Source organism: Filicampus tigris, chromosome 1, assembly GCF_054856515.1.
Source record: "Filicampus tigris isolate MCC_2025a chromosome 1, RoL_Ftig_1.0, whole genome shotgun sequence".
Lineage (NCBI taxonomy): Eukaryota > Metazoa > Chordata > Actinopteri > Syngnathiformes > Syngnathidae > Filicampus > Filicampus tigris.
The window spans coordinates 23,012,579-23,027,053 of record NC_141217.1 but is presented as its reverse complement, the minus strand read 5'-3'; the positions used below and the strand labels follow the sequence as shown (position 1 = coordinate 23,027,053).

Here is a 14,475-nt window from a genome sequence, read left to right as displayed (position 1 = left end):
ATTGTACCAATATACTCCAATCAAGGTCAAATTATTTGAAGTATTATATGAAGTGGTCTTCATAACTAAGGTAACCAAATACATAATTATGGACTGCACCCAACATCTTATGCATCTTATGAGGATTCATCAGAAAGCAATCAATCACATTGCTGTGTTGTGTTGTTTTTGGAACACCGTCAATAGGAGCTGCTGCAGAACAAACAGAGACATCCATCTATCCTTTTCATGCTTAATGTAAACATAAGCCTATCCATTCACAAACACAAAAAGCGAGCACACTCTTCATATTCAATTTTAAAGTGAAAGTCAACCCAAACATATTTTTTTCCAGAATATGTTCTATGCAGGCCCACTAATTGAAATACGGCATTTTGATTAATATTGCGTTTGTGGAATACAGTATAAATTAAGCAATAAAATGCACCTACTTAGCGGGTGGATTAACTCTTATGAAGTAAACAGTACATTTACACCGTCATACAAGCTGTGCTCTGAATTGGATGTAAGTGTCATTTTGTCATTGTTGTGACACAAAATTATAACATTTTAACAAAAATGTGAGGGGTGTTCTCAATTTTGGTAGATGTTGTACATAGTGTAAAGATCTGCCCATTCATGTACACGTACTGCTTTTGGAGGACAATGACTAAGGTCAGGAACCATGCCATAACTGTCCATGACCATGACGCTTATAGAGACCTGGTGGGTCAATTAAGCTGCATTAAATACAAAATAATATTGGAGAGTCTACAGCTATCCGGTTACATTCATAGAGTAAATGTCTGTGCAGAAATTGTTTTGTGTACTGAACAGACGCTGCCGTCTTTTTGTGCTTTCATCCCCAACCAGATACCCTATTTCTAATTCAACCAGTCTTTGTAAATATTTGCCCGCATTTCTGTTCCTAAACTCTTGGTCTGTTGTCCTAAAGAGCCACTGGTCTGGAAGACTGGAGCTCACCATTAATCCTCCTAATTGACATCAAGAGATCCCTGTTTAAAAATAAACACAACCTGCATGATGTAGCAGAAAGCTTTGCACTGAAGTCCGTGTAATGCTGACATGCATTAGTTGTACCAGTTCATCAGACTTGGGACCTTAAACAAAGGGGGAGGGGGCAAAGGGGAATTATAAAGGAAGCGCAAACGAACCCTTCATCTTAGTGGGGAAAAAAAAGTATCAATTGAACCTGAAATGAACCATTTTGAAATGTCATCAAGTTGCACCAGCAGTTTTCTTTTATCCATCATTACGTAAAGAAGGGTTGCAGCCACAGAAATAAAAACTACACGTAAATATTGCCTTGTTTTCCTTTTTTTAATCGACCTTGTTAAATTTGAGCCAAACATCCTGCAGTCACAACTCACAAGACTGGTTTGGCTATGATTAGCCTCCCTATGCCCCTGCTGAGTGTGTGTGCGCGCGTGTGTGTGGTTTGAGGAGAAACAGGCTGGCAGAGGGTTTGAAGCTTGAACGGTGGCAGTTTCACACTACTTAACAGTATTAGACTGCAGATGTCTGCCAGGTTGACAGCATGCATGGTCTGTGTTGAGCAAATACACCTGCAATATATAGCCTACATAATACACGCACACACATATTGAAGCTGAGTCGTGATTGGTCGTTACCTGATCCCTGAGCAGTTGTGATGTCATTTTCAGTCGACAGAAGTGACAAAATGGCTGCCCCCTGCGATGGATAAAAAGGGGTGGATTTTACAGCTTAACTCATATTCCACAAACGCAATATTAATCAGAATGCCGTGTTTCAACTAGTGGGCCTGCTGGGAACATATTCTTGAAAAAAAAATGTGCTTGGGTTGATTTCCCTTTAAATCCTTCTATCATTCATTTTTTACATTTTAAAAAATTAGTTTTGTAGCAAGTTACCTTAAGAGGTAAGAAAATAACAAAAAAGATACAGTGATTATAAAAAACATTTACATAGTAAATGTGTTAAATGTTTTTAAAAAAAACATCCCTCCCGTGCCGTAGTTCTCTAAGACCGAAAGGGCCAATTTGTCGTAAATTTAAACACAAAAAAAGCCCTTAAATCACTACACAGTCTTTGGGATGGTTCGGCGTTTAAATACTGATGTCATTTTTACATGCAAACCTATTATATAAGTGCCAATGTTAATCTCATCCAAGTGTCTTTTAAACTTACAATTTGTTGAAATGCTTGGATAATTTGGGGCTGAGGGAGAGCCTTATGAAATTGCGTGTACACTTATGACATCTAGTGGAAGCTTCGTACAGGAGCAGGGCATCAACTTACTCGAACCGGGCGTTATAAATTAGTTTGTGCATGGAAGCAAGACTACACGTAGCACGAGAGGGGGCGCCTAGTTATCACTGTACTTTTTCATTACAATGCTTTGACTGTTTTTCATACAAATATCAACTGACTTTAGTACTGTGTTGTGAGCGTAGGTGAAAGATAACCTAATTGTGAATATTCATTCTTTGCAAAAGCTTGTCTATATTTGAGAGTTCTGAATTTCTGTAAAATAAAAGCAAGTTCCCAGCTTGTTTATGATAAACGTATTGTTGAGAATACACTTTTCTACAAAACAGTCATCAGTTACAAATTGTTTGGTAAGCTCAAATCAAAGTGTCGAAAAAACTTCGATATCATATTCCAAGTAAAATTTTTAGGAAAGAAATGAGTGGCTTGATGAACAGGGTGAGGAGTACAGGTCACGATGGAAAAATCTCGTTTGCTGATGAAGTATTGTTTATCAACAAAGTCTACTTGCAAAAGGGGTTTATTTAAAAATGTACAGAATATACATCCGGCAAGATAAGCATCATTATCATGTACAGTATAAGACAGTTCAGTCACTTCTGAGGGACACATTCGAGGTTGTTCCAATTCAGTCCTGTGGGTGGTGGCAATGTGCATCACAGTGGTTGACAAAGCAATGAAAGCCCATCCAAAGTGGAAATCACTTAACCCTTTACACAGAACCTTTAGATTTACAATAGCATACCAATATAGTACACTTTTCACTGCATTGTAAATTCATCTGAACAGTATTGATCTCACTTCAATGATGTGATTGTCCACAATTAGCATGACAGTACTCTGACATAAAGTTGTGTGCATCCACATTTAAATTCAGGGGAGCTACACGACATATTTGTTCTCACCTGTTTGTCTCGGTTCCTGCACTACTCCAAACGTATTTAGTTTTTAACTCCACCCTCACTTACCATAAATTGTAAACCGCCACATACAGTATACACACACAAAAAAGCTTTGCAAGCATTTTGTGCAATTACAGACTTTGTTGGGTGGCGTCAATTATTCACAGATTTTTTCTGCGCAGCCGGGCTTGGTCCCTGTCTCCTGTGAATAGCAGGGCTAACGTTATTTACCGATATTCTAATCCAAATAAAAGCCTCCCTTCAAATAGTCACTGCCACGGTTTGACTTTCTTTGCTAATTGGCACCCATAAAGTGAGGCATGTGGCAGCCATTTTAACTTTCTTGCCCTGTAAAGAACTACGCGACTTCTGTGTGAACCTGCACACAAATACATAAAGAGTCTCAGTTACCAGTGTCACTTTAGGATGAAACAACGGGAACATCAGAAGTAGAAGAGGAGGAAATCAGAGCGGACGTAACCATGCCGACCGGTCCGGAAGCTCCCGCCGGCAAGGTAACAGAGGGCTCGGCCTGCCGAGGGGGAAGCGTCTTGTTGATCTTGATGGGGACGAAGACGTTGGAGGCGCAGTGCTCGCTGAGGTACTCGCCTCCCTTCTCCTCGTAATCCTGCCGGCTGATCCATCCCGCCACGCCTTCTTCTCCTCCACAACCGGGAGGGTGCTCCAGGGCCCAGTCTCTTGCCCCTAGCCACCCGCCCAAGGTCGGTTGCGTGGCCATGGTCACCTGGGGGGAAAGAGCCCATCAAAGCCCGTTGTAATGTCAAAAATAGGAAGTCAGACATTTTTGACTAACCATGAGGAAACTTGCAATTGAATACTACTCTGAGTAAGTTTGGACTGACACCAAACAGCAATGGTGGCACACAGTATGGTATTATATGGAGACATACAGCTATAATTTAATAACATAGAATGTAAAGAAAGAAATTATCTTTAAATGCTTACGATTCTCTTCTTTCATTGAATTTAAGGTTGTTTTGTTTTGTTGCCTTTTTCGCCACACGCTCTTCACTGATAGCAGATTCTCATTTGCCTTGGCTGATGTTACAGCCCTTTTTGACTCCTTCTCACTCACTTTTTGAGGGCCAACAGTGAGGGAAAAAAAAGAAACAGAAAATGCAAGCACAAAACAACAAACTGACTCAGTGGGGGAGCCAGAATGTGGCTAATGGGTGGGGCTGGAAAAATCAGGGTGGGCCTGAATTTCTCTCACTGAGCACAATTCTCCTGTCCCGACACTTCGTATATTCAAATAAAATGACAAACTGAATAATATGAAGTTCATATCTTCCTTAGACAACCACAATTATACCATTGTTAATATTCAATAAAATAAACACAACAAAACGCAAATTTAAAAAAATCAATTAACAACAATTCTGTATTTTTTTCATGAATCTCACTGGTTGGGCAGTCTGTCAATCTCCGCCCCTGAACTCACTGAAGGTAATCACGTAAACTGATGGAAGACGGATGTTGGGAAGTTTGCTGCCGCCATCTAATGGCCATCTAGTCACAAAATGTTTTGAATCTCTGCAACAGCTCGTCACTTGAAAAACGCCTAAGGTCTGGCATTGTAAATTAAGCTATCTGCATTTACAGTATTTATCTTACTTGATATGGCAAACACCTGTTTTAAATGGGAATTAGCGAGTAGGTCGCTGTATCAGCTGTACATTAGATTCAATCATAAAGAAGAACAAAACAAAGAAACCAAAAACAAGAAGCCAAAAAGACTGTCACTATTTTCTTCACATGCATCGTTCTATTCATCTAACACACAGTACAGATTTAAAGAGAGCATAATAGGGAATTTCTTTTTTTTTAATTGTTTATACATAAATAGTTGTTTCCGTGTCCGGCCCACCGTTGTGAAATAAAACAACCAAATAAACACTTTACCTTTGCGTATAAAATGTGTCTGAAAGCGAATCGTTGTGAATTTTGAAAAAAGGAGGTATACTCACTTTGCGAAATCCTGTATAACCCGGACAGCATACACGCAAACAAAGCAAGCATCATCAGTTTTAGGGTAACAATGAAGTACCTTGAAGTGAGACTGGAAGGGCCTTATGGCCAGCAGCTCCCTCTCCATCCTTTCCTTCATGCCAGGATATTGCATGTTTCCTCCAGCCAGAAACACATTGCTCACCAGCGCCTCCTGTTGCTCAGGAGTGTATCTGAACATCGACAGGAAAAGCAGCAAACAATGTTTTCATCAACATTCAACCACCAAACTAGCTAATAGTGTGCAACGTTATTTGTATTTTTTTTATTATTTTCATTGCGACCAACTAAAACTGTGACATTTTTGAGCGCATTCAGTTTGGGTGGAGCTAGACACAATACGGTCTGTTGATTAGTGGGCAGCGTATGGAATGGGAGGACATGCCACAAAGAAGGAACCTTATGTCACGCCGTTTACTTTACTCAGCTACAAACCACAAACAGCATCAGGATTTGGATGGATAGATACCGTGAATAGATGACATTTTAGACTTTTCCTCCTGTGAAGGATTTATTGCATCATTACCTGGCCAACACATACTGAAGCGTTTCCATCATCCCCATCTGGTCTTCTCCAGTCAGCGAGGGCTGGAAGAGGATCTCTGGACAGCGCAGACGCTCCGTGCCCACAAACAGTTGGTGGTATTCTGCCATGTTGAAGGCCGGCTGGAGAAAGGTCATTCTTTAGTCACCTTAGCGTGTTCATCGAGAGTCGTCTTGACATGTTTCCATACATGAGCAGTGATGCCAATAACGCACTAGAAAGTAACGTGTTACTTCAATCGATTTTTTGTATTAAAGATGCGTTGCTTTTCTAATGAAGTAATCTGACTCCAGTTACTTTGCGGGGTCACTATCTGTTACTGTACAGCAATTAACAATAATGAAAGCAGCTAACAGGATGTTAGCTATAACTTAGCATTCACTATCAAGTGGTAGTGCCACTAACTGCCTATTGGAGGCAACAGTGAGTAACATTTGACAACACTTGAATAGGAATCACATATTTTTCAATCATGGTCTTCCGTCACAAATGCACGTGAAACAAAACGAATAATTAACAAATGATAAATACAGGAGACACAATTTCTACACAAAGACACAGAAAACGACAGGAACTACAGCGTTCATAGTTTAAAATGAAGCATTTCGGGACTTCACAATTTGCATTCCTGTCAGGGAGAGTGACGTCCCCCATGCACCATGCCACGTTTTGACCACTTCAAAAATAATGGAGGAAGTAGAAAGATTCACCTTTACAAGCTGGAAATACCGTCACACTCTATGCTGTTAAATATACATATTCATTCATCATTTTTTAAATGTACATTAGTTTGCATGCATGTGAGCTTTTGACAAAACCAAATATGTATATAGATGCTGTGCATATATCATTTGTATAAATTGTCCCCCACTTCCTGTTATCTCCAAAGAATCCCCCTACAGTCATCACTTGGAATAGTAGACTACATTAATAATAAGGTTTTTTTTTTCTTAAATGAGAGGTCAACCCAAACATATTTTTTTCAGAAGATGTTCTATGCAGGCCCAGTAGTTGAAATACGGCATTCTGATGAATATTGCATTTGTGGAACATAAGTCAAGCAGCAAAATGCACCCATTTTTAGCCATCGCGGGGGCGGCAATTTTGTCATTTCTGTTAACTGAAAATTTTGCTATATTTCAAAAATGCAATAATAATCAGAATGCCCTGTTTCAACTAGTGGGCCCGCATAGAACATCATCTTGTTTGGGTTGATTTCTCTTTAATCAAGAAAGTTTCACCCTACCTGGACCACATTCAAGTTAGGTTTTTCCGTCAGTGTGTCTTCAGAGAAGTCAGGATACATCATCGCCATGCCGTCGCCCTCCTCCAAGTGCTGCTCCAAATCGGACACCTGGTGGGCAGACCACGAAAGGAGTCAAGTCGGCGCGAGCTCCTCAGTGCGTTAACGCCCGTCGTTCTGAAACTTCAGGAATATCTTCGTCCGTCTCACCTCTGTCTTTCCCTCGGTGCCGTCACTGTGCAGCAGTTTCTGGCGGCCCTGCTCCACGGCCAGCTGCAGTTTGCTGATGTACGACTGCAGCTCCTCGGCCGAGTCCATGTTAAGCTCAACCAAACTCTTGTGGAACTGATCCAATAAGCCATCCTCCAGCAGCTCCTACACACACATACACACATACGCGGCTTCATGAAGTGAAGGACTTGCTGCCAGCGTTTCGAAACTTGGTTCTTGTACTTATTAGTTCAACCAAAAGAGGGTGCTCTTCCATCCATACATCCATTATCCATAGCGCTTATCCTCACAAGGGTCGCGGTGAGTGATGGAGCCTATCCCAGCTGTATTCGGGGCAGTAGGCGGGGTACACCCTGAATTGGTTGCCAGCCAATCGCAGGGCACACAGAGACAAACAAACATCCGCACTCACAATCACACCTAGGGGCAATTTAGAGCGTCCAATTAACACCTACCATGCATGTTTCTGGTATGTGGGAGGAAACCGGAGGACCCAGAGAAAACCCACGCAGGCATGGGGAGAACATGCAAACTCCACACAGGGAGGCCGGTGCCGGGATCGAACCCACGACCTCTGAACTGTGAGGCGGACATGCTAACTAGTCAACTACCGTGCTCTTCCATAAAACCTTAAAATGGCCTTATCAGAAACGTTAGCCTCACTATATGTTTTGTAACGGTTGACTTGCATATTTCAATGTCAGATGAGACACTTTGGCCTGAAATTAAGTTGAATTACTGAGACAATTGTTGGAATATGATTAATTGCTGAAATAAAGATTCCATTGTATTAAAAAGTCCCTGTTGTAGAGTATTTTAAAAATGAATACAAGATGTCTTCTATTCCTTTCTGGGCATTTGTTGTTCACAAAAAAGGAGACAAAATGTACTCGAGCAGAGACAGAGGGTAGCAAACGTGGACACTGAAGTATAATAATGAAGTGTGCACAGCAAAGGCAAAGCAACAGGGTAAGCTAACGTTAGCTTGTATTTATTTTTGTCATTTCTAGACATCTATTTAAATGAAAAAGAAAACAGAAGTTATGGTGTTCGGTCCCAGTGGCCCTTGTACATTCCACCCTGTTGACCTGGGCCCACCGGCGTCTTATCTAAAGCCAAAACTCTCGAACTTGGGTTTTATTTTGAACAGTGATTTGAAATTGAAACGGCAAATCAGTTCTGTTGTTAAATCCAGCTTCTTTCATCTTAGGCAGCTGGCTAAGGTGAAGCCCTTGCTTTCTCAACAGCACTTAGAAACAGTCATCCGTGCCTTTATTACATCCCGGCTAGATTACTGTAATGCACTTTATTTTGGAGTCAGCCAGTCCTCCCTCAAGCCTCGCCAGGTCCCTAAAATTATTAGGCCTACTCGCGTTGATGTAAGATCCAGTGAAGGTGAAACAAAGACATGTCTGCCACCTATGGGTTACTGGTGACATTACAACTTTAAACGCCAGTCGATAACTGTATATTCACAGTTCAGCACCTGTGGATTAGCATTTTTTGTTCCCAATATTTTTTCAGATTTTGAATTTACACGTTTTTTCCTGGACCCCCCCGATTTCCATTGAATGCATTAATGTTTTTTGGAATAATTTTTGGGGGTATGTAAAAAAATATATATATATACACATATGGAAATATATGTGTAAATGTGAGTGTGAAAATTTAGATGAGCCCTTCACTTGACTGGCACCAGTCCAGCGTGTACCAAGCCTCTTGCCCAAAGTCAACTGGAATAGGCTCCACTCACGTGCGACCCTGACGAGAACGAGTGCTACCGAAATAAACAACTGATTGAACGAGTAGACCGACATCACGTCTCTTACCTGTACGGCCATCAGTCTGTCCAGCCTCTCCTGGTCCTGATGTAGTTTCTCACCGCGACGTCGAGCATTGATCTCCTGAAGCCGCCTGAGCTGCTGCGCTCTCCTCTCTTGCCTCTCCTCCACGCTCACACAGCCGCCGGGCAATTTGCCCGAGAAGGGAAGTTGCATTCGGTGAACCTCGCGCTCGTAAAACTCGGGGCTGCGCCACTTTTCCAACTCTGCAGACAAGTGCAAGAAAATGCATCATTTAGCTTTTGACGGCATAACAGAAAAGTTAAGCTGCTACTGCACTTCACTCTCTATTCATGAATACGCTGCCTCCCACCGCACCTTCTTGATAATCCACAGCAGTGTAGCTGTGTTCATGCAGCAGCTCCTCCATGCGGCTGAGTGTGATGGCGGCCAAGTGACCCGGATATTTGAGCTGGAGGAGCCTCTGCAGGTAGGCTGCTGCCTGGCCTCCTGCCACATTCACACGCTTACAATTCACCGCATCCAATCTAGAGGGGAGGCCGTGTGAAAATAGGAGCGTCATTACAACAACACTGGACATATTTGCAAATCTGATGATCTTCTAATAAAAAGCTGTAAGGAAATATACAACAAATCAGCCGTTACTCATGTTTTGAGTGACACTATCACAGACTAACGTGACTAACATTTTTTATTCATGATTGTGGTTATAGTCGGAGCTGAGCATCGCCTAACCGTCGCAAGATTCCCGCCTGCATATTTAGTCGACCCAAGTGGTCCCAGTCAGTCCGAGTCAGCCAAACAGCATCGAGAACGGATTTAATCGGTACCAGATCACACACAGGTGCCGCTTGTCTTATTTCACAGATATTGTTTTTATTTCACAGACCACCACGCTATGAGTGTGTGTGTGTCTGTTGTTTTTTGGGCATCGCCTAACCATCACGAAGTTCCCGTCTATTTAGCCGACCCACATGGTCCCAGTCCGTCCCTCGTTGACGACAGTCAACCGGCGTCGAGAACTTAATGAACATATCACATGCAGGCGCCGCACAAGCTGACGCCGCCAAATAAAGGAAAAAAATATCACATAAAAAAACCACACACACAGAGTGGTGATCGGGGGAATAAAAACAATATAGGGCACATGTCATTGTGTCTGTGGGAATGAAAGACACTTTAATTTTTATTTTTACTTTATTTGGCTGCGTGTCAGGTGTGCAGCACCTGCGTGTGACGTGGTTCCGGTTAAGTCCGTTCTCAACGCCGTTTGGCTGACTCAGATCAATTGAACCACGTGGGTTGGCTAAATATGCAGACGGGAACTTTGTGACAGTTAGGCGATGCCCAGCTCTGAAAACAACAATAAAATCATGACGACATGTAGACTTTACACAGATCTGATCGGCTGGGTCAGATCGGCAGATGCTTTGCATTTTATGCATAATCGAAAAAGAAGAGGATACTGTTAGTGCAGCCTCACCTGCCGTTGAGAAAAGGCAGGATGTGTGAGCAGTGGTAACCCGAGGACAAAACAATCCCGGTCTGTGGTGGCGGCAGGTTCCTCTGATTGTTGGTGTGATGGAAACTGTACAAGGCGTCCACTCCATAGGAGACGTGAGGGATGCCGTAGCACTCAAACAGCAACTCCGACATCATCTGGCGGCAGTGCAGAGGGTTGCAGGGCGCCTCAGTCAACACGATGGGATGCTCCACGCGGCCCTAGAATACGCAAGACAGTCGGAAGGACAGGACTGCTCAGATCATGAGTAAACTTGGAATAAAGAAACAAAATGCTGTCATTTCTTTTATAAACAAGCTCCTCAGCAGCGACGTAACTCAAATTTGTAATCAGGTCAGTAGTCAGTCACTAATGTAAACTAACACAGTAGTAAAGTGTTAGTTGACAAAACTATCCATCCATCCATCCATCCATTTTCTGAACTGCTTATCCTTACGAGGGTCACGGCATGCTGGAGCCTTTCATTGACAGTAAATATTTGTCTAAAAAAACACTTATGGGTAATGAAACAATAAAATAAGGCTCGGGGAGAGGGATCAACCATGTCGGATAACTCGACCACAAAAATAGGTAATCATAAAATCTTTCCCCCAAGGCTTCGTCGGTAGCATGTTATGGCATCGGACAACTGCTGAGATGTTGTGTTAATATCACTTTTTCCTCCAACGAACGTACTTTTGATTTACATAAGAATGAAACAACTCTTCTAACTTTTTGTAAAGACAGTAGTTTATTTACAGTTATTTGTTCGTGGATTGCATACATATGGAGCTTAATGTGTGGAATGTGATCACATATTTCAACTAAAGATTTCTCCAAATATCAATAAGTGAACCCACAAGAACGACTACCAAAGTGGTCATGGCACTAACCTCAGAGGTGATGCCCAGGTGAGTAAACACATGGTCAAAAATCAGCTCCTGGATCTCGAAGTTGACCACTACATTGCGGTCGAACTGACTCTTGAGCAGCCACCGCAGAGGCTCCAGGTTTGGGATGTCGTTCCCGATCTGGGTCTCACTCCGGGCGGCTCCTCTGCTGCGCGCCGCCACCGACCGAAAGAGCAGCCGCGGAGAGTCCAAGTCCACCGTCGCCCAGTCGGCCCGGGTCTGGAAAGAGCCGTTGTCAATCACGATTGGGGTCGCTGCCCCACGCGAGGCTGCCAACGGATCTAAAATCGGATCGGGAGAACTTTTACAGTCCCGAAATGAGAAGATTTGGCATACTGGCGGTTGCTGGGTGGCCATTTTGGAAGTGTGTCACAGGAAAATAGATCCGAGTGGAACTACATGAACAAGTTGAAGATTCCAGCGCGTGTTAATTTACACGCTTTAATTGAATGTTCTCTGTTAAAATACGAATACAGAGGTGGGGAAAATTGAACACAAATACATGTTAATTTACTTGAATGTTCTCTGTTAAAATACGAATACAGAGGTGGGGAAAATTGAACACAAATACATGTTAATTTACACGCTTTAAGCGAATGTTCCCTGTTACAATACAAATACATAGGTGGGGAAAATTGAACACAAATATTTATTTTCTGTTCTCAAGCCGATTTTTCGAGTACTTACTTGAGTTTTTGTTTTCCTGAGTACTTGTTACGCTTACTGCCTACATATGGAACAGATACTGTATGTCCTTTCGACTCCTTACTTTAGCCAAATATTGTCAACCTCTACGGATGACGACACGTAAATTGAGAAAGGTCAATTCAACTGCTAGGGTATTACCTGTACAAAACAAATGTGTTGTTCTGTTTTTTTCTGTCGACTTAAGTTCCAGGAGTGGCAAAAAAATACAACAGGGGAATAAAACAAAGTCCCAAACTTGTTTTGCATAATGTCACTGTTATTCACCTTTCCTATAAACTAAGGGGAATTTATTTATTTAAATCAGTAATTGGGATTCACATTTTATGCCACAAGGGAAGGCTTGGGGCTGATATTCTCAACCAGAGCCTCAGAACTGAAGGGCAGACGTACTAACCAATTGTCCTCTTTGCTGCCCTTTTAATTATGATTAATAAAATAAAATAAAAATATTTTAAAAAGCTGTCTATATTTCAATTCATTTACACTCCACAGAGATGCAACGTGTGTGTTCGTAATATCAGCTCACCTTCAGGCTCTTTAGTATGAATGACAAGAAATCACCAGAACAGAAAACAGTGTTGTTGTTCACATTTATTTTCCTGCATACCACTGTCATTTGAGGTAGGAGATGAAAGATGATGAAGGCAGGAAAAGTGTGTGCGTGTTTGTGTGTGTGTGTGTGGAGAAGGGACGATGGTGTGTCACCAAAACATGAGCACAGTTCACTGCTCAGGCACAAAGCTCTAAGTGACTGCTGCGACCCAAACTCCCCCCCCCCTGCACCCCCCATCCCTCCTTCCTGATGCTAATAAGCAGATCTGGGTCAACTCACCCTCTCAAACTACCACACACACAAACATAGTGACACACTCGCTTACATGAGCAATAGATGCATACGTACACTAAACATGCTTATTTTCTCTCCTCTCAATGCATATTTGTACTATACATGCCCTCACGTGTCTCTCAGTCTCACACACGCACGCACACGCACACGCACGGGGTACACCCCTCGAAGGTCTGTGTCCATGCTGATGCCTCTTGGCGCTATTGCGATGCCGCCATTTTGTCGAGGTACAAAAGGACAGTTAGTCTCCAACGGGGCATGCGGGTGAGTGGAGGGATGAGGGAGAACTGCACAAATGTGAATATTTTGCTCCCAATTCATAAAAAAAAGCCTGGGTGTGCTGTCATATAATCAACAAACATGTCAGATGTGTCACACACAAACCACTAACATGGTGGGAAGTCAAATCTCCTTACCTTTATTAATTATACTATCTTCGCCTAACCTTTCTGAAAAACGTCATCAGATCAAGGACAGATGAAAAACTGCCTCCTTTTAATTGTAGTAAAGGACAACAATGTTTAAAATGAGGTGGACCCCACTTTACTTAACTAACGTCATGTTGCAACGCTAAGTATTGCTGACATAAATCTCCAGCATGAAACTACTATTTTACAAAGAATGTCCAGTAAAAGCATTCCTTTGATCCATGCGTGCTTTATTCTCGCCATCAGCGAAAATCCTTTAACGGGCTAAAATTACGTTGATGTGAAAATTCAATTATGTGAATTATTTTAAAAAGCTGATGAATATTCAATGTATGATTTTTGTATGTTTATATGTTTGAGTGTACTTTTAACGTCGCCAGTCACCACTATAGCAGAAATGGCTTAGTTGGGCTTTCATCGTGTCTAATGATGCCCAATACTACATGAGTACGCCTAATAATTTTTTTTTACAGATTTGGAATGATATACAGGACAAACATAGTACCCCAATAATATTAACATTTTCAGTGAGGTGATTTTTGTGGGGGATAAACAATTTAAAAAAACAAAACAAAGTTCACTTAATCTTGGTTTCTTGTTCAGTAGTTTTGTGCTGCCCTTGAATGGTCATTTTTGCACAAGAGAGCCCTGGGGGAAAATGACATTGTGTATTTTTGTTTTGTTTTTTTGCTTCAAACCCTTCGTTGTTAATTTTATATATGCTTTGAGAAATGTAAAATGAAAAATGAAGTAAATTAAGATCACATATTTTGCACGTATACATGTATTTTGTCCATGTTTAAACAAGCATTTTTGTATAGTTGTTACGAAGTGTGTTGTCTTATAAGTGGCCCCCAGTAGCACATGGTGGACTTGTCTATATCATACAAAATAGTATGAAATATTTTTGTAATATTTTAGTTTAATATCAAAATAATCCGGGTAGGACAGTGGGTTAGTGGTTAGCACATCCATCACACACTCTGTGGTTCGGGATTTGAATCTCAGCTCCAGCCTTCCTGAATGAGGACAAGTGATATAGAAAATGGATGGTTCAATCAGTGGATATTAATTTCATAA

The 14,475-nt window shown here is 41.7% G+C and overlaps 1 protein-coding gene across 1 annotated transcript; it reads right to left on the bottom strand.

The window, feature by feature from the left end:
- Positions 1-2,763: 2,763 nt before the first annotated feature.
- On the bottom strand, positions 2,764-11,811 carry actr5 (actin related protein 5). The gene is made up of 9 exons (XM_086027333.1): positions 11,395-11,811; positions 10,484-10,722; positions 9,358-9,527; positions 9,028-9,245; positions 7,178-7,342; positions 6,971-7,078; positions 5,707-5,846; positions 5,221-5,353; positions 2,764-3,897 (listed from the first exon to the last, which is right to left on the bottom strand). Exons 1-9 carry the CDS (start codon positions 11,767-11,769, stop codon positions 3,574-3,576), a joined length of 1,872 nt encoding a protein of 623 aa, XP_085883459.1. The 5' UTR covers positions 11,770-11,811; the 3' UTR covers positions 2,764-3,573.
- Positions 11,812-14,475: the final 2,664 nt, after the last annotated feature.

Excerpts from the sequence above, each read along its gene's own strand:
- actr5 (XM_086027333.1), bottom strand. The coding sequence starts at position 11,769 with ATGGCCACCCAGCAACCGCCAGTATGCCAAATCTTCTCATTTCGGGAC. Across the intron at positions 10,723-11,394 it reads ACCTGGGCATCACCTCTGAG|GGCCGCGTGGAGCATCCCAT; the intron begins GTTAGTGCCATG and ends TGCGTATTCTAG. Across the intron at positions 3,898-5,220 it reads CCTTCCAGTCTCACTTCAAG|GTGACCATGGCCACGCAACC; the intron begins GTACTTCATTGT and ends CTTTCCCCCCAG.